Source organism: Acomys russatus, chromosome 30 (genome assembly GCF_903995435.1).
Source record: "Acomys russatus chromosome 30, mAcoRus1.1, whole genome shotgun sequence".
Taxonomy (NCBI): domain Eukaryota; kingdom Metazoa; phylum Chordata; class Mammalia; order Rodentia; family Muridae; genus Acomys; species Acomys russatus.
The window spans coordinates 31,128,130-31,153,720 of record NC_067166.1 but is presented as its reverse complement, the minus strand read 5'-3'; the positions used below and the strand labels follow the sequence as shown (position 1 = coordinate 31,153,720).

General features: G+C 37.6%; 2 protein-coding genes across 2 annotated transcripts in view; one reads left to right on the top strand and one right to left on the bottom strand.

Annotated features, from left to right (window-relative positions):
* Window positions 1-1,577: 1,577 nt before the first annotated feature.
* Ccnh (cyclin H) lies at window positions 1,578-21,064 on the top strand. Its single transcript, XM_051172355.1, has 9 exons — window positions 1,578-1,811; window positions 2,934-3,056; window positions 5,488-5,561; window positions 6,617-6,827; window positions 12,220-12,383; window positions 14,673-14,743; window positions 17,450-17,561; window positions 19,758-19,818; window positions 20,888-21,064. The coding sequence occupies exons 1-9, from the start codon at window positions 1,695-1,697 to the stop codon at window positions 20,924-20,926; spliced, it is 972 nt and encodes a 323-aa protein (XP_051028312.1). The 5' UTR covers window positions 1,578-1,694; the 3' UTR covers window positions 20,927-21,064.
* Window positions 21,065-23,115: 2,051 nt separating this feature from the next.
* Rasa1 (RAS p21 protein activator 1) overlaps window positions 23,116-25,591 on the bottom strand; it is a 71,468-nt gene continuing 68,992 nt past the window's right edge. Inside the window, exons 24-25 of the mRNA XM_051172356.1 lie at window positions 25,172-25,306; window positions 23,116-24,329 (exon numbers count right to left, since the gene is read on the bottom strand). Coding sequence (XP_051028313.1) covers window positions 24,246-24,329; window positions 25,172-25,306 — 219 coding nt within the window. The 3' untranslated portion in view covers window positions 23,116-24,245. The remainder of the gene's footprint in view (window positions 24,330-25,171; window positions 25,307-25,591) is intronic.

The following is a 25,591-nucleotide window of genomic DNA, read 5'->3' as shown; positions in this document are numbered from 1 at the left end:
ATGTATGTATGCAAGATTTGACTTTAAAAGACTCTATGCAGGGGGACGGGGGTGGGGGGGGATGGCTCAGTGGGTTAAGTATTTGTCTCTCCAATGCAAGGACTAGAGTTAGGATGCCCAGAACTCAAATCAAAACCTAGCAGGCCTGTGGCCACCTGTGACCCCCACCCACCACTCTGAAGGCAGAGATGAAGGTCTCCAGGGTAGCCTAGCAGGAACTGGGAAGCTCTGCTTTGATAAACACAAGGGAGAGAGACTGAAGAATACACCTAGCATCAACTCTCAGCTTTCACTCCAAGTCACACATTAAACATGCACACATACACCATACACACAAAGACATGCAAATATTATCCCAAGTTGCGTAAATAAAATGGATCTCTTATTCTCCTGGGTCCCCTTTTCTTCCTTTCTTGTTAAGAACTCAGTCTCAGATTTTTTTTTTTTTCTCTCACAGCATTAGCATCTCTAGGATAAGGCTTTTAAAAGTGGGAAGATTTCCTCAAAGCAAGAAAGAAATTCCCAATACTGTGTAAGCCCTTGCAGGTAACTTTTTCTTTGGAGACCAACAGGCAATAAGTGCTCTGTAAAGTCAGAGATGCAAATCTTGAATTAACAGGTATATTGGCACTCAAAATACTTAGAATGTTCACAAGTAATACATAGCACAATTGAAGAACTGCTGCACAAAGACAGTTGTGCTTATTTTTTTTTAAAGCCACTGAAATTTTTTCCTATGAATATTTTACTTCTTAGTGACGTCTAACGAAACAGTAGTATCTTTGTTAACAAGCTGTGAATTTACATGTTCCTCTTCTAGGAAGACTAGACCGTATTTTGTTTGGATAACCTTAAAGGCAGTGAAATGTGCCCTGAAGATAATGTGTGTGGTCATGTATGCCTGTGTTTCCAGAAGCTGAGAGGCATAGGCAGGAGGAACGTAAGTTTGAAACCATCCTCAACTGAATAGTAACTTCTAGTCCACAGTAAGACAAGTAAGGGGGTGGGGATGGGGCCAGGAAGAGAGGGAGGAAAACTCTAGTGCACAATTTATGGCAGCGGGGGTTGGGGTCGGGGGAGGGGGGGACTGCTTTGTGCCCTCCCTATAAAAATGAAGACGAGAAAAAGCAAAAAAGGAAGGCTTTTGGAACCAATGTAAATTTGGTATCGCAAACACAAATTTAGAAGTCACATCATCATCATCATCATCGTCATCATCATCATTACTATTATTGTTTTAAAGGTATATCTCTTAAGCATTATGATAGTTTAAGATTCGCTTAAGGCAATAATGTCGATGGGCATACCAAGAACTGTAAACCTAGCATCCACTTTGACTTCAGAGATGGGAATACAGGGGGGGGGGGGGGAGCTAAAAACCTTCCAGAGAAAGGTTGCGTTAGGTGTCGCTGGAATATTCACAACTGCGCTTTCCGCTTCCTACCAAGTCCCTGGCGGGTTCCTCACCTCAGACACCGGCTCGCACCGCCGGGAGCCCCGAGGCTCCGCCCTCCCGCCTCGCGGAACACCGCCCACGGGCTCCGGAAACGCCGCCGCAGACGTCGGCACGTGACCGTGACGTCACGCGCGCGTCTCCGGTCTGGGGCTTCCCGCGGTCGCGGTCGCGCGTAGCCGCTGCCTTCCCTTCGTGTCGCTGTTGCTGTCTCGGCCTTGCGGCCCGCGACGGCTACGCCATGTACCACAGCAGCAGCCAGAAGCGGCACTGGACCTTTGCCGGCGAGGAGCAGCTGGCGCGCCTGCGGGCCGACGCCAACCGCAAATTCAAGTGCAAAGCGGTGGCTAACGGGAAGGTGAGGTCCCCCGCAAGCGGCCCCCCCCCCGAGTGGCTGCGGGGACACGCGGGCCCACCTGCCGTCCCCACTTAGCTGCGGACAGGCGGGAAGTGCTCACCTGGCTGGGTCAGTGCTGACAGGGACGCGCGACCCAAGTCCGGGGCAGTCCGTGCCAGAGAGACGGGAAACATCCTGGGAAATGGCCCCAGAGCGTTAGTGGGATGCGGAGTTAGTGCGCCACTCAAACTGGTCGCTTGTCCTGCAGGATGTCAGGGCAAACCTTCCTCAGTAGTTGGCAGGAGGAGCCAAGGATGGTCCAGGCAGGCACAGCTGCTGGTGCCAAGTGGGAAGTCAGAATTGCAGGCAGGTGCGTGGGGGGTGCTCGTGGTCATTTGTGGGTGAAGCTGTACCTCTGCAGCAGTGGTTGAGGAAGGAAGGCAAGGGACTTGTCATCGTAAGTGTAAGGAGGTTAAAATTCATGTTAAAACCGAAGGGAACTTTTCAAGTCCTTGAAATGGGGAAGTGACGGCTTGTTGTATCAGCTTTCCAGAAACTACCTTCACGCAGAAGGTTGCACACCGAAAGGGTATAGATAGTTGAGTATGGCTTGGTCCATGGCTCTCTGTCCAGGACCTCTCACAGCGCTACTACTCATTTCTGTTGCGCTGACCTGAGGCATTTTACAGTAGCGCCTACAGATTTCAAGTGAATGGTATGTGTGTTCCCCAAACAACGAGGTAGCAGATGCACTGAGTTATTTCTTGCTGTTTAAGTGACGCAGGGATTCGATGAGAAAGGGACTTAGGGAAATGTCCAACCAGTGAAAATACGTATCTCCTTTTTAATTCACAAATAATGATATCAAACCTGAGAACATATGGGCACATGCTCTGTCCTGATTGTTTTTAAATGTCCGACTGACAGTTCGGGAAATTGTAAAAGGATGGTTTAAATTCAGTTTTATTTATTTTGCTTATTATTTTCTTAGATATTTTGTGTAATGCTTAGCAAGCTTACAGAGAGAAAGTGAGGTGAGATATGTCCTTTGTTGAAGATATAAATCAAATTTCAGCATGACAGAGAGGGCAATTTTACAATTAATTCACTGGTCTTACATTGAAATGTTTGCTCTGTCTAAAGGTTCTTCCAAATGATCCAGTGTTTCTTGAGCCTTATGAAGAAATGACACTTTGCAAATACTATGAGAAAAGGTTATTGGAATTCTGTTCAGTGTTTAAACCAGCAATGCCACGGTCGGTTGTGGTAAGTAATAGGAGTGAAGTATAAAGCCTTTTAGCTGGCTTGTGAGAATTGAACTCATCTAAATTCCTAGTTATATTCTCTCTTCACTCTAGAGGACGACGTAATTGTGCTTGTTTATTTTTGTCACTTTTTTTTTTTTTCAGGTAGCAAAGTTTTATTTACATTAGAGTTATCCTTTATGCTAGTGTAGTCCTCACTGTAGAACTAAATAGGCCGAGTAGAGGCTATCTCATCAGAAAGTCGCACTCTTTTGTCATGACCAGAATCTCATGCTCCTGCCCCCTGTGACTCAAGTAGCGCCTAACCTCATGATCCTCTGCTTCTGGAGGTCACAAGAGGGAACTTTGAAGAAGGCTTAGCTGTTGTTCAAACCTTGGGCTGAAAAGTGACAGTCATTCCATTAATTCTGTTTAACCAAAGCACACAAAAGTAATACTAAGAAGTGTGGCTGCTGCCTAGATACTTATTTCCCTTGAATCAGTGCATGAATTTTAATTGATATTACCCACTATAAGTTTAAGTGAAAGTTTATATGAATCAGCTCTATTTTTAAAGACTAGTATATTCACAGATGTATCACTATAACTAATGTCAGAAAAGCCAATTTTGTGAGATTTTTAAATAAAGGCCTTAAGTTATGAGTTGCTGTACTTTATGAGTAAAGGGATCTCCAGTGTCATTTCATAGTCCACTTTACAGTTTGTGACATCCTCATTTTTCAGAAAAAGAAAATTCATTTGTCTTCTCATATTTACTAGAGAACAGTACAATTGAGAATAGAGTATAACCTAGTGCTTTTTCAACTATGCTAAACTCAGTTCCTCTTTGAAATAATGCACTAATGTTCCAGCTGCTACTCTCGCCATAAGTTTTTGAACTTTTACTAGAAGAAGTTAGAGGCTTACCTTTGACTCTGTTAGTGTTTTCTTGGTGGTTTTGTTTTTGGTGATGGTGGTGGTGGTGGTGCTGTTGTTGTTGGTGGTGGTTTTGTTTTCTTCAGATGGTCTTCTCCAGGTCGTATTGGCCTTGAATTCGTTATTCCAGAGTATATCCTTGAACTTCTGATCCTAGCACTTCAGCCTCACACATGCTGGGATTGTAGGCACCACAGATCTGGTCCTGCTTAAAACTCTGGATCAAACCCAGGCTGCATGCACACCTGGCCAACGACTGATCTCTATAGCAGTATTTGTTTATATGGTTCTTATTGTTTGTTTTCTACTGAGTTAGACAGTGGTGAGAAGGAAAAGGTAGCTTGTGTTTAAAAGCTGAACAACAAAGAAAAAAGATGGTGTTATGGATGTCTCAAACACTTACTTTGGTTACTGCTTTCATGGCTTGTTAGTTGTAAATGTTGAGTATGAAAGGCTGTTTTTAAAGCTTCAAAAAGTGAATGATTTATGACCCAATAGAGAACTATCTAAACTGCTCTATTTTCATAATAGAAAAAAAAGGAAGAATATTGAAACTGACTTACCTGAGAGAGGAACAGTCTTAAATTTTATCAAATACAGTTGATGTGTATGTGATGAAACTTGGGTTTTGTCTTTTTCATTATGGGAACTGTAGAATGAGCTGGTAGGATTAAATTATCTCTTTGGGTAGACCTTGAATGAACTTTATGAAATTCATCTATACAATGGATACAGTGATTTTGTTATTGTTGTTTAATATAAATTAACAGCAACTTTTTCAACATTTAAATGAATGATTTTTCCTGTTATCAAATAAATAAGTAGTTATTTTACTGTTTTGTCTCGTGATATAATAGTTGAAGATACAGAGAGAGTTCTTAGTTGAATACATACTCTGACCCTTGAGAAATGTCTGAAAGGTAAGTCATGACTCTCTTTTCTTGTGGAGAGAGTAGTATTTTACTGCTGTATTACAAGGGTTCGAAGAGACTGATATTCTTGCGCTTCCTACAATGTAACTTACTTATGAGTGGGATATATTCAGATAAATGTGCGTGCTGCAGCGTGGCAGGATCATCATGGTTCATCACAGATCTGGAGTTGACAGAGAAAAGGCTGCTTGCTCCAGTCATGTTATTACATTAGCACTTTTTTCAGGACTGAGTAGCCTATGATCATTGGTACTTTAATCCTTAAATTTTTCTGATTATAACTATTCATGTTGCTAATTCTGAAATACTCATACATACAGCTTTTTAAAGTCAGTGGCTGCAGAAGAGATTGCTCCACATAGGCTGGGGACATAGCTTAAAAAAAAATGAGTGGCTGTTTTGATTATGGTGTTTTTGTTGTACTTTATCACAGTTTATTTTGATTAAAGGAAAACTGAGAAGTATTGGTAGGGAGAAAAATTTCAAGGAAACCTATGTGTGAATACGTTATTGTCCAAATTTAACATTTAGCATGCAAGTAGATTCTGATTTTATAGATGTCTATATTTTTTCTTTTAATTTTAGGGTACAGCTTGTATGTATTTCAAGCGTTTTTATCTTAATAATTCAGTAATGGAATATCACCCCCGGATAATAATGTGAGTATAAATTTGTTTTTCTTTTTTCATTGAAGATGTTTATAATATGTGAACATTTGTTTGTGGGATATATATGAGAGATAATTGACTTAATTATGGGCAATATAGACTTGAATTCTTTTTTTTTTTTTTCTATATTTAAGGTCTCCTTACTTGCCATTATCTTCTGTATTGCTAATGACATCTAAACTGCAACTTGCCTACCATTCACATAGTTTTTCTTAAAACGAGCTATTTTATTGGTAGCACTGTCTGTGACACTTTTATTCTCCCAACTGCTCAGGCTAAGAATCATTTGTAGTAATTTTTTCATCTCCACTTCCATTTAGTTTACAGGTCTTGTAGCTTAATATTCATTTTGATTAAAGAAAGATGTAGTTTGTTTCTTCTTTTGCCTAAGCATTATGCTTATCATTAAAGATGACAACAGAATTACTACAGGACTCATCAGTCTGCTGTCATTCGTGTTTCTAATTATTTATTTACTTATTTATTTGTTTTCCCCATTCCATTCTCACCAGTGAAGCTCAGGCCTTTATTTTGACTTCAGGTAGCTTTCGTACTAGTTCTTCTCTCTTAACTTAATTTAGTACTCAAGTGAATTTCATGATTGTCTATAAGCTGGTAATCCCATACTCAAACGACTTGAGACTTCTACTGATGACCCCATCTACAGTATTACTTACCTTTACCTATCTTCCTTGGTCATGCTGTATACATGGTTCCATTTGGTTTTTAGGTTAACTCTTCCATTTATGTTTCTTGATACATACCACTTTTAATCCTTAGTTATATTTTCCAAGTTTCTGGCTGGTCTATATGAAACTGTCAGTTAATGGTACCTGAATGCTGAAGCAGTATTAGATGTTGGCTCAACCCAACTTTATAGTTCTCCTAAGTCGCCTAATGGATAAAAGCCTGAGGAGGAACTCTTTAACTTCTATTTCATTTAATTTCCCGCAGTGTCTAACATAGTCACATATAAATGTTAAGCAATTTACAGAGTACTTTAAGGAATATTTAGGTATTTTGCCCTCCTTTATTTTGTCATGTAGGCTCACTTGTGCATTTTTGGCCTGCAAAGTAGATGAATTCAATGTGTCTAGTCCTCAGTTTGTTGGGAATCTTCGAGAGAGTCCCCTTGGACAGGAGAAGGCACTGGAACAGATTTTGGAATATGAACTACTGCTTATACAACAACTCAATTTTCACCTTATTGTCCACAATCCTTATAGACCATTTGAAGGCTTCCTCATTGATATAAAGGTAAGCTTACTGATGCAAAATTAGATAATGGACGTACTCTTTAGTTACTGTTTGCTAAAAAGAACTGAAAACTTTATAACCAGTAATTTCCTAAATGGCATAACATAGGTGCAACCTGGGAGTCTTTGCTGGCTCTACTAGGGTAATAGTTTTCAAACTTGAATGTGCATTAGAGTCCACCTCGAGAGTCTGTTTCTTAGATTGTTGGCAAGAATCCCAGGTCTCTGGTCTAGTTATCTGCTGTAGTGAATTGTGAGTTTCTGTAATGCTCTCAAAGAGTTTTGGTGGCTCTTGTAGTCGAAGTATATTGTCATAGATCTTGGATGAGTGACTTACAGCACCTCAAAACATTCTTAATATTGGACTAAAAGGTAAATGTATCTTACTTCTAATGTTTTATGAACTGAGGTCACAAATATAAGCACCAAAATTATAAGTAGCTGACACCTGTAGTTTTAGGTTCTCAGGAAGTTTAGATAGGAGGACCACTTGAAATTAGGAGTTCGAAACGGTCCTGGCAGTGTAGTGCAGCTGCATCATACAACATGTAACACAAATATGTGCATGTGTATATTTTATGTGTGGAAGTTATGTACACATTTATATGTACCACATATAGATACATATGTAAATACTGACATAGTCAACTTGTTGGATAGTCTAAATAAAGTCAAAGAGAAGTCAAGAACTGGATATTCTTAGTTAAACAGCTATGGATATTCCCTTTATGTTAAACATTATGTTTGGAGGTGCAGCCTAGAAATAAGACAGGAACATGACAACTTTCATGGACCTTACAGTATAATATTTTAGATAACTTTTTATTTGTGTGCTAAATTTTATATCGGGAAATAAAAATATTCTATGAGAAGATGGCGAATTGAAAAGCAAGGAAGACATCATTGAGAAAGCATCACTTGAAGTGAAATTCTAATCAAGAGTATGAATTAGGTGAGGAAAGAACATCCCACCCAGAGACCTTCCTAGTCAAGAGCTCACTTAAGATATGAAGAGCCTGGAGATAGAGGGGGAGACAGTGCAAAGCATGTTTAAAGGATGGGTGTGATCAGGTTTGCGATGTGAGAAAAATGGCATGTTGGCAGCCTCGCAGCTTAGTGTGTGTCTGTATTAGTCAGCGTTCTCTAGAGTAACAGATTCTCTATGTATAGGGAAAGAGGATTTATAAAATGACTTATAGGCTGCCTATGAATGGAAGGTTCAAGAATTAAGTAGTTGTTAAGTCCATGAGGCTGGATGTCTCAGCTGGTCCTCAGTATACACTGACATCCCAAAGAAGTAGGCTCTAAATGTCAGTGAAGGAATGGACTTGCTAGCAAGACAAGAGCAAACAGGCAAAGAGAGCTGCTTTCTTCTTTCATGTCCTTCATATAGGCTTCCAGCAGGAGGTGGGTCTTACGACCTCAAGCAGTCTCAATTAAAGATATGTCTTCCTACCTTGGAAGTCTGAATTAATTGATTTTAATTAAGCAAAAATTCCTCACAGATGTGCCCAGACATTTTTTGGGTTTTAGTTAATTCCAGATATTGTCAAGTTGACAACCAAAATAGCCATTATACTATCAGATTAGAGTAGCCATCCTTATAATGAAGAGAATGGATCAGAATGGTCAAAGGGAGGACTGGACATGAAACGTTTACAGGGTAGTTAATAATAGAGAAGCTTGAAAGGGGACTAAAACTTATCCAGAGTTGTAGGATTGTTGGAGAAATAAAGCAATGTGTTTTTGTGTATAAGCATATCTTTTCAATTCTGCTCAGGTCAAGCAAAGAAGTATGTTAATAATATGTTAAATGATTATTAATATTTAATATTGAATTATAATTTTAGTATAATCAGCAGTTATTCCTTAACCAGCTTTATACTCAAATAACTACACAGAGAGTCTACAATCTATTTAATTAACCCAGCACAATGTTGTGCAATAATTACGCCATCCTAGACCTCCAAGCTAGTATAGTTTCCTCCCATTCAGATTTCCCATATTATACTCGCTTTTTACTTATATCCTAGGTCTGGTTCATTTCCCCTGATATTTCCCAGGCCTCTCCACATGGATCCCTCTTCTACTTTGTGTTCTTTCTCCTCTCTTCACTCTATCATGATGTCCCACCCTATTCTGTGTCATTATTCAGCACTGACCAGTTGGTTTTTATTGGCAATACAGAGAACAAATGTGACATGTTTATACAAACTTGAAACAGGAGATACTTAGAATAAACATCACAATGCAATGTCTGGATTGAAACCTGATAATGCAGTAGAGAAATCAGCATTTGAATGAACAAGGGTAAACTGTACACAGTCCACAAGAACATAATGCCAACAATAATGTTTGATGAATTTAGTACAAGAAAGGCCATTTGTGATTTTGTTGAAATTTGTCTTTGAAGGACAGAAGGGAAGAAAGCAGATTGGTGGCTTTGGGGAAAGAAATTGAAAGAGTACAGATGGCCTACCAGTTTTAGTTGAGCAGGGCTCAGGACCCACACAGCATCCCATAGGTGCCTGTCAGTACAGTTCCAAGGGATTCAGGCCCTCTTCTGTCCCTCTTGAATATAAGGCATGCATGTAATGCACAGACATACATGCAGACAAAACACCCATATGCATCATATGCATATAAGCAAATAGAATTTTAAAATGTAAAGCACAAAGAAAAGGAGAGCCCTAGAACTCAGAACTGTGTCTGGCCAACTTGGGTTACGTAGTAAGATCCCATCCAGGAGGAGGGAAGGAGAGAGAGGACCAAGTGTTTCTTACAATTCTTCCTCAGAAACTGGATAGATCCTGAAACACTTGTCATCATGTGAACTATATCACAGTCTTCTCCCTTTATATATTGTCTTTAGCTGGGTGTTACCATGCATGGAGCTGCTGTATACTCTCATAACAATGGCTTCTGTTACTCTTATGCACCTGCCTGAGTTGTTTTTATAACTTTTTGTTAGTAAGTAGAAGGAATACACTCTAAAATAAAAATTTTAAATATATAGTGCAGCAAAAACATAAAGCAGTAGCATAGTTGCATATTACTTTCCAAAATTCTGTAATTTACATACTTGTGTCTTATGCTTGTTTAAACAAGCATCACTGCAGATGTGATACTTGTGATTTTTGTGAAATAACTGAATGCTGGGAAATGTTTAGCTGCATTAGAACCATGTGGAACTCATGCCTGTTAGTCATTATTAATAGAAGACTGGTATACATAACTTGGATTAAACAGTTTTCTTTGAAGTGGGAAGAGATAAGATAGAGGAAATGCTGGATGAGCAAAGCTTAGTGATGCAGAAGATACTGACAGCCTTAAGTACTGATCTTATGAGCTAGCAATAAGAAAATGATTAAATGGGAAACAGACTATATAGCAGAGCTGTGGCATTCTCCATGAACAATGTAAGAAAGGTAGCATGGGGATTGGAGCAGGGTACATTGGCCTTAGAGTAAGTACAAACTCTTGTATTGAAACAAGAAAAGGAGAAAGTCTGGGTAAAGATGCTGCTGTATCTGGGGATTTGGTGAAAATAATACTTATATTTGTTAAGGGCAGAGATACTTTTCTATAGAGTGATGGAATCTTTTGGAAGCTTCCCGGAGACATTGAGAAATGTGGAAAGTAGTGACCATAGTTACTGTCCGACGGAAGAGCGCGTTTTCTAGGAAACCATCATGGGTAGGTAGTGCTAAGACACACCAAGGTCAGGGAATTTGAACTTATAGTAGTATCGCAAGACCTCTTCTGTTTTTCTGGCAGTGCCCAGAAATCAAAAGTATAGAAATTAAATTCAGATCCTGTTGAAATTGGGGCTGAGGAGATTGCTCATCAGTTGCTGCTCTTCCAGAGGACCTGAGTTCAGTTCCCAGCACACACATGTGGTGGTTCAAAACTGCCTGTAGCTCCAGCTTCAGACGATCCTACGCCCCTCTGTGTCTCTGTGGGTACTGCTCCCATACTACATGTTCACACCAACATAGACACATATACATAAAAAATAAATCTTAAAAAAAAAATACAGTTAAGAAGTGATGGAAAACTCTGGTAAGTCAGATCACATAGATGGAGTCATAGCCAAATGGTCTGAGATTTACAAGAACATCATGGTGAAATTAAGCAAAATCCTGAGAAAGGGAGATTGACTACATTAATCACTGAGAGGTCAGACATTTGGGGACAAAGACTAGGCCCATGTGTGATTCTACAGCTGAGCTTGGTGCTTCGTTTCAGAGTATTTACAGATTGTCTCACTGCTTCAGGACTGGACTGTGAGTATCTGAAGTCAGTTTGGGGGATCGAGATGTAAGGAATTGACAGATGTTATAAGGCCTTCAGACTTCTTGAGCATAGTCTAAAAGTATTTCTGTAGATATTTAGGAAGGCTACTTGGTCCAGTATTCATTTGCAGTTACACTTCTCCACCCCCCTCCCATCACAATAAATATACATTAGAGCAAAGTCCCTATGACAGTGATGTGGTATTATAATTCTTAATATGGCATTACAATGTCCTGGATTGCCTGGGAAGTCTTGACCTGAGAGTGTATGTCTAATACATCTTGGTTCTTCCTGAATCCAGTTGAACCTCTAGGAGCCTCCATTTCTAACTAATTTCCTCCTTCTCCTCCTCGTCCTCCTCCTCCTTGTTCTTCTTCTTCTTCTTGTTCTTGTTCTTCTTTTTTTTTTTTTTTTAGGTTTTTGAAGACAGGGTTTCTCTATGTAACAGTCCCTGGCTGTCCTGGACTTGCTTTTGCAGACCAGGTTGGCCTCGACCTCAAAGTGATCCTCCTGCCTCTGCCTGCTGGAATTAAAGGTGTGCGCCACCATGCCCAGGCATTTCTAACTTCTAAAAGGACTAAGTTGAGAATAATATTAAATATTACTGTCTTAAAGCATATACTTCTCCGTTTTTTGTTTGTTTGTTTTTTTTATAAGCATATTTCTAATCGTTGTGTTCCAAAAAAGTTTGAAAATCATATCAATGAAAATGTTTAGAATTTCTCAAGGCGGTGTTGCACACCTTTAATCCCAGCACTTGGGAAGCAGAGGCAGGTGGATCTCTATGAGTTCGAGGCTAGCCTGGTCTACAGAGCGAGTTCCAGGACAGCCAGGGCTACACAGAGAAACCCTGTCTCAAAAAACAGAAAACAAAACAAAAAAAAAGAAAATATTCAGAATTTTATGACTGCAGTTTAGCTTTGTTCTATTAGTACATACCAAACAATAACAGTGAAAGATTAGTTTTTGGAACATATGAAAAGAGTTACTTTTTTAAAACCATTTTTTATTAAGCACCTATTTGTTACTGTATTTTTTCAGTGGTATTGTTCTCCAATAAACTCAGAAATTGTATCACCTGTAAACTTTCTTTCTAGACTAGATACCCCATGTTGGAGAATCCAGAGATTTTGAGGAAAACAGCTGATGATTTTCTTAGTAGAATTGCGCTGACAGATGCTTATCTTTTGTACACACCTTCACAAATTGCCCTGACTGCCATTTTATCAAGTGCTTCTAGGGCTGGAATTACTATGGAAAGGTATTATTTTGTTTTACCTTTACTTGTTAGTAGAGTCTGAGTTTTAAGTACAGTTCATTAGACAGCTATCTTTGCATATGTAATGCTTATGTCTGGCATGTTAAGTGATGGAAGAAAGATCTCCTTTAAAGAAAGTAGTCAAGTGTTACTGAGCTAAGAGAATGCATGTCTGATAAAGTAGAAGTGGAGCAGGTAGTTTTGGAAGACAACTATAGCCACCAGAATATGACTGATGTACACATTGATGAACTTGTAGGCAATATTAATGCAGCAAATGTGCTTTGTTGTGTCACTGATGCTGAAAGGCCTGTAGAACACATTCAGTAAGGGTTTGTAGAAGTAATGCTTTGGGGCATATCCATATGAAAATTATAGTTGAGCCATAAATAATAATAGCCAGTACCTAAACACACAGAGATACAGACGTAACAATGAGTACTTTATATAAATTAAATCTACCTGAATCTTTAATATCTTATGCACATATTATCTCTTACACTTATAACAGTACTATAGGTATATTTTTAGGGAGCTCAAGGAATGGTAAATTAGAAATAATTGTTATACTCAGTTTTCCAATTTAAACAACTTTTTATTGTCTATTTAATTTATATTATGAGATTCTTTTGTTTTTATCTTTATAATAGCCGAGGAAGGTAAAATCTTCTAAATTTAAACTAATTTATATACTTCAAATTTCAAAATACAGTGGTAAGATGGCATCAGACCTGAACAGGTATGATTTAGTTTTTGTCCTCCCTCCTTGGAATATTTATTATGACTGCAGAAGAACCCACAGATAGTATATGTCACAAAAGAGAGAATATAAAGCAAGCTAGCTTTATACATCGTGAACAGTTAGAAAATTTGAAACATACTTACATGCAGGATGAAAGATTGTGGCCTTAGCTTTTTCTAGCTTATGGTATGTATACCTCTTTTTTAATACTTATTTTTAATCTGTGTGTACATGTAAGTATATGCCATGTGTATAGTTGCCTACGTAAACGAGCAAAAAGGTTTCAGATACCCTGGAGCTAGAGTTAGGTGGTTAGAAGCTGTCAGCTATGGATGCTGGGAACCAAACTTGGGTCTTCTACAAGAGCAGTATGTGCCGTTAGCCATTGGCCCCAGTGTACCTTCTTTGTACAAACTCAACTCACCATGGAGATTTACTTGTATTGTGATTTATATCCCATTTCTTTACTAAGCAAACATTTGAGAGCTTCTGCTATACTACACTTACACAAGAAAGAAAGAAACCCTGCGCTAAATAGGAGAAACATCCATGTGAATAACTGACTGTTATGGAATTTGGGTGTGGAGCCTTTGTAAGGGAAAGCATATCTAAAGTCTGAGCAGGAGAGAGAGAGACAGAGACACACATGGAGAGGGGAGGGGGCATGGGGAAGAGGGAGAGAAGAAAGAATGAAAAGAAACGTAAGATGGCAAAGGTGGAACAAGAGGAGGATGAAGAAACTAGTTAATGTGCAGTGCAGTTATCCAGGTTTTGCCATATACTTTACTCTAGGTAGTTCTCTTAAACTCCTCGTTTTCATAACTAATTTACCTGGGAGAAAGTTTTTTGGATTTTTTAATTTATTTTTGAAAGAACCAGGATTTGGCATGTAGCACCTATGCACCAAGTCTTAATATATAAAATTTCAGAGTAACTAAAATGTTAACAAAGTGTATTTTCATACTTTCAATGATTCTTAGAAAAACAGATAATTAGGGTTTATAAAGCACTCATAGGAAAGTACGAACACATTTTCTCTGGGCTTGGTAAAGATAAGACGTAATAGATTTACAAAGCATGAGATGACATCTTGTTGGATTGCTTGTTAATGCTCAATACATTATATATAGGTAAAAGGTTGTTACTAATTGTAGAAAACTGACCGGTGCCATATTCCTTATCGTCTACCTTTGAGCTTAGTTAGATCCGCCTCTATAGCTCAGACTCGTTATAAGTCACATACATTTAGGCTTGTAGAATATCTATATCTATATATCAAAGACTTAATATAAAAATGACAAACACTGGCTCTTCGTACTGTTATTTTATCTCTGAAAGGTTATATATAAAAGCTTTGAACAGTGTACATCTCTTAAGCTAGTAGAAATGGTAGTAAGTCCGGTGGAGTTTTCTAGTAGAATGTAATATTTTAAAATAAATAATTTAAAATGCTTCTTGATGAAATAAACATGGAGGTAAATAATTTATGTCTTGTCTTTTTAACGTGCTATGTGCTTTCAACAAGTTAAGATGCTTTTTTTCTTCAACAGCTATTTATCAGAGAGTCTAATGCTGAGAGAAAACAGAACTTGCCTGTCACAGTTACTGGATATAATGAAAAGTAAGTGCTATTAACAAAGCTGTCTTCTGAATTTATATTTTTGGTATTTAATGCACAGTGGTAGACTATTGTTTAAATTTACTTTTATTGAATTAGTGTGTTACAGTGCAGTGACGATACATTGGCGAGAATAAACAAGGTCTGTGGAAGGAAATACTTTTTATATGTAAAAGAGAATATGTATATCAGATTTAGAAAGGGCTAAGTCAAAACTAGATTCTTTTAAAGGAATCCACAAATATGTGATAGACACTTAGAATCAAGAGAACTAACTTCAAAGTTTACATTTGGAATTTACATTTGGAAGGTCTTTAAATAACTTTAACTAGTTGATATTTGTCATTTGCTTGTCCTTTTGTTACGAGGCCAATAATTTTCAAGTGGGATTGATAGGAGTGAGCTGTCGTATCCTAGGCCTTTCAGAAGACATATTGACTATCAGAGCTTAGAATTTGCTAAAAATGCAGCTTGTTAGCTGGGCCTGGTTTGGGACTTGGTGGTAGAGCCCTTCTCTAACACATTCCAGTGTTTTGTTCAAACCTTAACACCAAAAGAACCAAACTAAAAACAAAACAAAAACATGAAAAATGCTTCTAAAAAATGCCTCTTTAAAGGAGGTCTGTCTGTGGGACCTGTACCTGTTACCTTAGACTGCCAGGGGCTGGGCAGGTTAGTCCATCTACCAGCGCTCGTGGTGACTTGAGATGTGCACATGGAGTCACAGGGTCCTCATCAACAAAAGGTAGAGAAAAATATAAAACAGTCATAAAAACAGTGTTAACACAGCAAAAGAGATGTGCAGATCTTGGCCTTAAAAACTGGAGTGATGTGACTAAACAAACAGCAAATGCTGGTAGCGACCAGAAATTAATAAGCATAATGGATTTTCATTAGAGCCTCCAGACAGAATTTGGCTCTCTGCCTATACTGTGATTTTCAGCACAGGGAAACAGATTTCAGATTCCTGGCGAAGTGTGAGAGACTATAGATGGTTGCTTTAAAACACCAACTTAATGATAACTTTAATAGTAACTTTGGGAAATCAATATCGATTTTAATAACAGACTTAACAAAAACTTAGTGGTGTTGAGAAATCTTTAGAAATTCTGATTAGAATTTCTGCTTATTAATACATATGTATGTATTAATTATATGTGTACATTTATATGTGTGTGTGTGTGTGTGTGTGTTTTAAATATATCACAGAGTCTGGCCATGTAGCCCAGAGTGGACTTAAGCTTGAAATACCTTGCCTGAGGTCCGTAAGTGCTAAGATTGTAGGGGGATGCCACCACACAGTTCTTCATTGTCTTGGCAATTATGTTCATAGCTACTGAGATGTACTTCAGAGGTAAAAGCAAATAAACTAATAAATACAAGTTAGAGGTCCTTTAGGTGATAGTAAATGTATATGCATTTAATGTTTATTTTAAAAGTTGTGATTCAAGTGATTGGATTTCCTCTGAGCATAGTGGAGTAGAGAGTTTTTTTGTTTTTGGTTTTTGTTTTTGTTTCCCGCCCCCTATAAACTGTAGGTCTTCATGTTTACCACTAGGGGGTTCACTTCTAAAGCTAACTGGGGTTTGGTAATAGTTTTAACAATTTGGTAGTAGATGGGACCATAAAGATAACACACCTCTTATTTGAAGCTTGCACATTAATTACTGATTTCTCATTATTTCTATTTTGTTCCACTTATTTTAATACATAAGACACATGAACAGTGCTTCAAAAATACTCATCTTTAATAATATGAAGGTACTTATTTTGTTGGAAGAGGTTGAATCACAAGGATCAATTTCTAGCTTAGCTAGCAGTCTGAGAGCACATGGCCACACAGCAAGTCCCTGGATTTATCATCATGTTCCTAAGCAATATTGAGATTTTTATATGGCTTATTATGTTTAATAACAAGGTAAGCTAGAGGGTATTTTTTATCTTACGAGTTTGTTTTTAATATTTCTAAAAGGATGTCTTTACAAACATGGGTTATATTCTTGGGCCACCACCTGTAGGATAGACTGTTCATAAATGTGGTTGGTGGTAAGGAATAAAGATCATTTACTAAATCACATAGGGATTACCTCAAAGGCCGTACATTGAGCAAAATTTAAATGTGGAAGCACTTGCAAAAAAAAAAAAACCACTACCTACATTATATAGTGTGCTTATAATTATACCAAATATAATGAGATAAACAGCAGACAGTCATTACTTGAACTTAAAAGGCTGGTGTGTGTGTGTGTGTGTGTGTGTGTGTGTGTGTGTGTGTTTTCTTTTTTGGCTTTTCGACAAGTATTTTGTGTGTAGCCTTGGCTGTCCTGGACTTTTTGTAGATCAGGCCTGCCTCAAACTCAGAGATCCACCTGCTTCTGTCTCCCTGAGTGCTGGGATTATAGGCATGCCCCCACCCACACCTGGCAGATAGGTGTTTGATTTTAATATAGAGTACAAATCCTTATACTATCACCAACGTCTTTTGTTTCCTGCAGCACATTAGATTATTTTGCCTTCTTTATTTTAGTTAGTTGGTTTTGGGTTTTTCGAGACAGGATTTCTCTGTGTAGCCCTGGCTTTTTCTAGACGAGGCTGGCCTCAAACTCAGATTTGCCTGCCTGTACCTCCTGAGAGCAGAGGTGGAGGCATGTCCCACCACATCCAGCTGAAAGCAGGCTTTTTCTTAAGTACTTTTGTATCTCTATGTAGGCATGAGGAATCTAGTAAAAAAATATGAGCCACCCAGGTCTGAAGAAGTTGCTGTTCTGAAACAGAAACTGGAGCGGTGTCACTCTGCTGACCTTGCACTCAATGTGGTTACGTAAGTACGCATGACGCCAGCGCTCACAGAGCCATCAAGTTCAACTGTTAAGTCATTTCACTGGTGGGTTTGTTAATCTTAGGACCTAAATCAGATTTGTAAAACCCTATTGGTGCACTGGTTCTGCCTGTGTTGGGAGTTGAGCTCCCCAGCCTGGCCTGTGTGCGTGTTTCTAGTGAATAAACACAAGGAAGAAGTGTTGGGCTTTCATCCTCCCGCTCTGATGGGGTCATCAGTGTGTAACTTCCTTGTGGAATTGCTGGGAGTCAGTCTTCCTATGAGCTTGTTAAACTTTATCTCTACCAACCTCATACTTGGTTTTAGACTTATTTTTTTATAAACTAGTGAGGAAATGTGCTTCACTTCCATTTGAGGAAACATTGTATCAGAGAACCAGTAAAATGTGACACTAGGTTGCTTTGTGTAAGTATGGGAGCTATGTCTCTTCATTTATATGTTAATGTGGAATTCACCATAAAATCTGTTATGCTCTGCATAAAAGATCCACTGAAACTTAATAATTATTAAGCATATGCTAATACAAGTAATTTGTTTTATGTGGACTGACTCTAAAGGTCTGTTACTATTTACTAACATGTAATGGGAATTAGCTGTGGCATATATGGATGGTATTATTCTTGTCTCTGCGGTTAGTGGAGAAACGTAACAAATACGTATGAAAAGCTGAAGAGCATGCTAAGGCCTTCAAGCACAAAATAGCAATGACTTAATTCCTTAACTTAGTTGTAGTAGGGGACTACATGAGAAATCCAAAGTGCAAAATGTAGAACTATTGTCTTATAGCTATGGCTTCAAGTCATGGCTTTGCATAAATCTTGAAATCGGTAGGTTTACAGTGAACATTAGAAGGCTGTAGAGAACAAGTATTGACGTACTGGTAAATAAAAGTGCTGTAGCACTTATCTGTGTTCCTACATTGACTCTGAAATGCACAAACTGTGGCCCAGCAGCCACATCTAGGCTCCACCATTATTTTCTAGAAGTAGAGTTATTGGAACATAAGATGACCATTATTAGTTTACATAATTATTGTACATGTTTTCATTCTGTGGTAGAAAAGTTAAGTGGCAGAGACTGTGTGGCTTCTAAACCCTAAAGTACTTACTAATTTGTCCTAATTAGATCATCTGACAACTAATTCTGTTCTAGCTAGTAATGGAGTGGGCCATAATCCAAAATTCCTGAGACAGAGATTACATTTTGCTTTGCCCTCTGCCAAGAAAATTCTGTTCCTGTCAGAGTGTCTGTTTTTTTGTATAGGAAGAACTTTTAAAAGTTAATACAGACACACACTTTTATAAAATACAAAGTTTCTACAGAATGAAACAGACAAAAATGTACGTTCAATTTTTATTAATACAAATGACAGAAGATTAGTTACTTAATCTTATTTGAGTATGTATATAAGCAAGTGTCTGCGTGGAGGGCAGAGGATAACCTGCAAGAGTAAATTCTATTCTGTCCATGTGGGTCTTGGTGTCACGGATGTGTGGAGCCAGTTTTCCCTGTGTACTTTGACCACTGATGTATATGACACCACACACTCGTAATAACCATAGCTTTTATAGTGTGCCCTTTTATTTGTTCTTAAACAGGGTCTTATGAGACCTAGTAGGCCTCAAACTGTCAATCCTCTTGCCTTTTCCACCTGAGTATTGGCATTGCGGGCATGTAACACCACTGGGCTCCACTTTCGTATGCTTGTATGAAAACCAGCAGTATTTCTTTCCTCTAGATTCTCTTTGCTATGTTTACTTGAGGCAAGGTATCACTGTGTAACTAAGGGTTATCGTAAGCGCCTTTAGTCACAACTACTGGGATCTATAGGTATGCTCAGCCTCTTTGCAGGTTCTTGCTACACTGGATTAAGTATTTCCTTCATAGCCACAAATGATCCCTTTTTAGTTATTTATTTCCTTTTCTTCAGTAGATACATCGTTTTTGTTGGGGTTTTTTGTTGTTGTTGTTGTTGTTGTTGTTTCTTTAAGATAGGTTCTCACAGTGTTAATGCATGCTAGCCTGAACTGAAGGCAATACTGTTGACTCAGTCTGAGTGCTGGCACTGTAGCTGTGCGCTACGACATCGGGTTATATTTCACATAGCTTTGCTAGTTCCTATTTTATAGGTTTTGCTACCACTGTCAGTTTTGCTAATCCATAATTGCCTAATTATAGGAAGAAGAGGAAAGGCTATGAAGATGATGATTATGTATCAAAGAAACCCAAACAAGAAGAGGTATGTTTGGGTAAATACCTAAATGTGAACTTGGTATCACTTACTTTACATTTTCTAGCATGTCCCAGCACTTGGGAGGCAGAGGCAGGCAGATTGCTGTGAGTTCAAGGACAGCTTGGTCCACAAGGAGAGTTCAGGACAGCCACGGCTAACACAGAGAAACCCTGTCTCAAAAAACAAACACAAAAAACCAAAAATCATTTTCTAGCATTAAGGTGTTCTGCTATACAGTATTACAAGCATTAAAGACAGGTGGGGTGAGAATGCTTCAAACAGTGTCTTGCTTTGTAGCTCAAATTGGTCTTGAACTCCCAGTCCTCTTACCTCAGCCCTCCAAATAATGGCACTAAAGTACCTCTGAAGTTTGAAATTATATTTTTTACTTACCTCTTTATGCACAGTCTGAATTTTTTTTAATTAATTTATTCAGATTACATCTCAATTGTTATCCCATCACAGTATCCTCCCTCCCTCCCTCCCTCCTGCTTTCACCCTATTCTGAATTTTTTTAAAGACTTATTTGGGGTAACCATTCCAGGGGATTACAGTCCATGGCAGGAGAAGGGATGGCAGAGGGCTTAGTACAAGGCAGCAGGAGCATGTGGGGCGGGTGCTTGCTACATGGTGCTGATCAGGAAGCAGAACACACGGCCTATTTTTAAAGACTTTTTTTTAAACACTACTGTTATGTGCTAATTCTAAAGTAGTGTAAGTTACTTGATTGAAGAATCCTTCATGTAACAGAGAGCAGTGGTGCTAAATTTTACTTTATTCTGAAAGGATCCTTCCATTGCTTTACCCTGATTTTTAAAATTGTCTAAGAAGTCAAAGATAAAAAAGCAGAGTCAAAAGGAAAGCCTCCATAGGCTGAGTCCGCGTCATTATCATAATCAAGTGCAGGACTTAGTAGCACCACCTGTAGTACTAGCACTTGGGAGGCAGGAGGATCCAAGGCTGGCTGCAGCCATAGTAAGAGACCATCTCAAAAAACAAATCTACAGTAGTAGACTGTTGTCAGTCAGCTTGTCTTAACTTGATGTTAACCCTTACCACATTCTTTTCCCTTTAGGAGGAATGGACTGATGATGACCTGGTAGATTCTCTCTAAACATTTGAAATGACTTCGGCAATCTAATTAACCAACAGAAGTCGGAAGCATACCTGACATTTAACTTTCTTCTAAATAGTACAATGTAAAAACATCAAAATATATTAAACTTTTTTCTCATTTATATATATATATATATATATTTTTTTTTTCTTTTGTGATTGCTTTATATGAAATACAACTTCAAAAGAGGCCAAATGCCATCTAGTTTGGGTGTTAATAGTGCACTAAGATTATTAGCAAATCATGTCTTTCTGTGGTGGCCAAAGTCAAACAGGAGTACATGTCCTTATATTAAGCATACTTTTCCATTTAAAAGAAACTTTAGAAGGGCTAAGGAAGTAGGTTTCATCCTTACAAATGCTTTTCAAATATTTCTCCACTAGCCTGAGCTATTTATGAGGTACTACTAAATGTAGAATGTACTGGGCAGTTACTTAATGCTTAGGTGCTAAGTCTTATTCTAAGTAGTTACTGACATGTGGATTTAAATAAAATATAATTTTTGAGTCTAGATGAAAGTCTTTCATTACTACAGTAAGTGATAGCAAATTATAGTTTTATCATTAAATGATCATCTCTAAGTGAATACATATGAAATATGCATTATAGTTATAGTTACTAGAAATTTGTAGATGAATTACACTTTAAAATTGAGTTAATAGAAAAACCCAGGTAAGCATCTAGTTTTCTAGGACTTTATTTACCTCAGTGTGCTAGTTTGCTGAGTAGCACAGGGAGATGGGAATTCCTACTCCTGGTAGGATTATTCACAACAGTACCTGACATGCCAATATGTTTTTGTTGTTTATTAATACGGTCTTAATGTTTTAAGTAGTAGGTGTTATAGTTAGAACCAGATTGCAGATAGATGTGTGTATCCTAGGCCAGTGTTTTGTTTTGCCTTTTTTTTTTCCTCTGCAAAATGGGCTTGAAGAAATTCTGAGAAACACAACTGTCTCGAATTTTAATCTACAAAACTTACATATTCCAGAATATACTTCCCAGGAGGGTAGGTAGCATTTTAATTATGTCTGTATATGCATGTTTGCCTCTGATAAACTTTTATGTCTTGAATTTTTTCCAGAATAAAATTGATAAAATACAGCTTTATAAAAGTAGACTGAAAACCAATGCTTTTATGCCTAAGTTTAAGTTAAGCAATATGCTAGACTGTAGACAGAATTGTAAATGCTCGCAGTGTGTCTATTTCTCTTTCAGATCACTAATTGGGTATCAGAGAAAGGCTCACATATATCTTCTGAAAATTTCCTACCCAGCCCCTTTAAAAAAGAGTAAGTTTGAAAGACTTAATTTCATCAGTGATCACCTAGTTACTACAAGGCCCATGAAGGTAAGTAACAGGTTTCCCACTCCAATTTAAGAGACAAGCATGCCACTAAACTAGAAAAATTAGGGTAAGTTAGATTTCTTTTAAAATTTGTAGTATAAAAAAGGAGAACCATGTTACACAGGCCATTATGGCTGAATACTTACATACAATTAGTGAGGACAAACTAAGATGCCTTGAGCTAAAGTTTGGACCTTTGCCTGTTTTCATCTTTAGCCCTCCCACCTTCTAAACAAAGGACAAAAGACGAGTTACTGTCATAGTGTGGCCATCAAGAACAGGAACTGTAGTGGGTTACAGAAGGGGACTGCATTGACAACAAACCCAAGAAGCAGAGTTTCTGGTTTTTGTTTTTAGTTTTTCTACCACAGTCAACCTGACAGAAGCCATGTGAGGACAGTAAGTTACCTTTATGGCTGCCATGTAGCACCATGTTTAAGCAGGGGGAAAAAAATCAATGGCAATATAAAACAAACAACTTTCTAAATAATACATTGAGGCCTTTCAATTTGATTCTCAGCAAATGGAAATAAACCCTTGATTACTTAACATCTTTCTCTGAATACAGTATCTCTGAGGGATGCAATAAAATGTTTTTGGGATCTAGGCCTTCAGAAAAACATTTTTATTAGGAAACCTTATTAATACTTTCCTTGGTGGCTCTTTAAAAAAAAAGCTTTTGGTTACTAAGAATACTCGGCTACGTATTGTTTTTAAATCTTATCTTCAGCACAAGACAGGAAGGAAGACAAGCTACTTAACAACTTGTACATTGAGTAAATAAATGGAATCATTTGTGAAAAAAAAAAAAAAGTCCCTCTGGGCTTGCTCTGGTATTTAACTTGACCTATCCCTCAAAGTGGAAGAAAATTATAATAAGGTTAAGTAGTAAGCTAATGTGATATGCAGGCTATCCCTCTAGTTTATTTTAACTTAACCCTTGTGAATACGTAACAAAAATACATACACAGGAGTAGATGAAACTATACAAACTAAATATCCAGCAGAAAAAAACAAGTAAAAAACAAGTACTAGTTCAAAAATGTATAAGTTGTTAAGTGGCTAATGAGGTTGTCTGCATAATCAAAGTGATAACAAAAAATCATCTTAGAATTGACAAAAGTATTCTAGCAGTTTGTTTAAACATAAAAAACATCAGTAATCTATAAAATGGTCAAATGGCTAACATGCATTGATTGGTACAATGACTGATAATATTTATTGAACTTAAACTATTTACTGTTGTAAACATTTTAACAAAAGCATGAGATCTAAATACAGTCTTTGACATGACAGTTCCAACAAAATAAGTGGTATGTTTAAAAAATAAAGCTGATGAACAATAGATTCATTCATTCTATATATTGTCTTTCAGCAGTTCCAGAAAGAATAGCACAGTATCTTTTTAAAAGTATACAGCAAGATTGTTCCTATTATAATGTCAAACTCTGGAAACTGTAAATACAAATAAATTCAGTGAACAGTCAAATGGTCATATTTGTAAGGAAGAAATTACAGTAAGAACAGTCGGCAATCCAGTTAAATTCAGTTGTCAATAAGATGGGTTTCCTTGTCAGTTGATTTCATAGTTCCTTTCCAAGTGACAGCAAAACTTTGGCAATTGGATATACTGAAAATATATTTTCAAAGTTCAAGACACAGTCATAGCATTTTTCTTAAGGGTGATCTGTACACCAAGGCTCAGAGTTTGGTAGCGATTCCATGTGGGAAAAGTGCGTGTATTCTGCACAGATAGCTTGCAATGGTACTGGCTGCCTCTTTCCAGCAGATTCTTGGGTTTTTGCTTGCATAGCTCACACATCACTGGAATGTGGAAAGGTGTGCTACTTTTCTCTCTCTTTCTTTTTCTCTTTTTTCCCATTTTTCTTTTTTTGGCAAGAGCAAAGGAGACATAGTGATGTGAATTACCACATTGGACATGCTGAATCCATGCAGAACACCAGGCTGCTACCTGACATCATTGGTTTTTGTATATTGGTTTTGTTTTTGTTGAAGAAGTTCTGTTATAGCCAGAAGCTTTTTCAGTACATGCTAGACACAGGAGAAACAGTAGGGGGGAAAATATGACTAAACAAATAGACTAAATTTCTATTTTAGGATCTGATTTCATAACAGCTACATCAAAGCAATGGTGTTCTTAAGTTACTAGAATTCTACTCAAGACATAAAGCTGAGTTTTGATTATTTAACCTGAGTGTTTTTAGTTGTAACCAAGATAGAGAAGATCTTACCACAGTAAATTTGTCATTATAAACCTTGGTAAATCTACATTAAACTAATATAATTTTCCAACTTAAATTGTAGTTACTTAGTAAAGTAAGGATTGTAGACTCTCAGATTAATGAGAATTCATAATCACTGTTTTCATTTCACTTGCAAAATCATTACCAGAAAAGAAGGCAGTGGAGTGGTAGCATTTATTGCTTTCAAAACCATGAGAGAAATTAATCAGACTTAGGCTGTGTGTATCTTGACTTATATTTTCTTATGTGATTTCCTTCTGTCCCCATTTAACTTCCTTAGCTCAGGAAAGATGACTTCCAGGGGCCTAGCACTAGGTCAATTAAAAACTCTTTTCACTTCTAGTCCCTGTTTGAATATATCCTATGCATCTGTTGGTTTGGACAGCAAAACTCTAATATGGACTATTTTTTATTTTTTAAGGTATGAGCTATGGTCCACATAAACTTGAATCACTATAGTAAGGTATCATCTGTAGACATTTTTTCAGATTTCTCAAATGTCTAACTTTACTCCTGCATTTGGTATAAGAGTAACTGAAGGAATACACACCTCACTCCTGACAGTATCTCACTGTCGTTTTTACAGTACCATTAAGAAAGTACGAACATTGCTATTTTATAAAAACCTACCTGCTGTGCGCCACGCTCATTACTGAGTGTTCTTAGTTCATCTGAGTGAGCTACACAAATCTCATGCAAGGCTGCTAAGTCACGAGACAGGTCAGTTCTAGAATGTTCTGTAGTGTCCGGAAGTTCAGGTACATTCTTTAAGGGAATCATAAAACTGCATTTAGAAATAAAAATCCTTGTAATCTCTTCTAAAGTTATCCTAACTAGGTATAAAACATTAGTTTTTCTAAGAATTTTTATTCAAGTAGTTGTACTAAAGAAAGGTTTTAGAATCTCTACCCACAAAGCAGCTAGGTTCCACCCGCCTTCTCTGATAAGAATACAGTGCCATGATAAGTTGTTGTTTTCTTTTTTAACATGCAAAGTGAGCAGTGTCCATAGCTGATTCGAATTAATACAACTTAAAACTCCTAGGCTGAA

What these genes read in the sequence shown, in the direction of transcription:
- Ccnh (XM_051172355.1), top strand. Translation starts at nt 1,695, where the DNA reads ATGTACCACAGCAGCAGCCAGAAGCGGCACTGGACCTTTGCCGGCGAG. An exon ending in AAGCGGTGGCTAACGGGAAG is followed by an intron (nt 1,812 to 2,933) that starts GTGAGGTCCCCC and finishes CTCTGTCTAAAG; the next exon opens with GTTCTTCCAAATGATCCAGT. An exon ending in CTTGCACTCAATGTGGTTAC is followed by an intron (nt 17,562 to 19,757) that starts GTAAGTACGCAT and finishes GCCTAATTATAG; the next exon opens with GAAGAAGAGGAAAGGCTATG.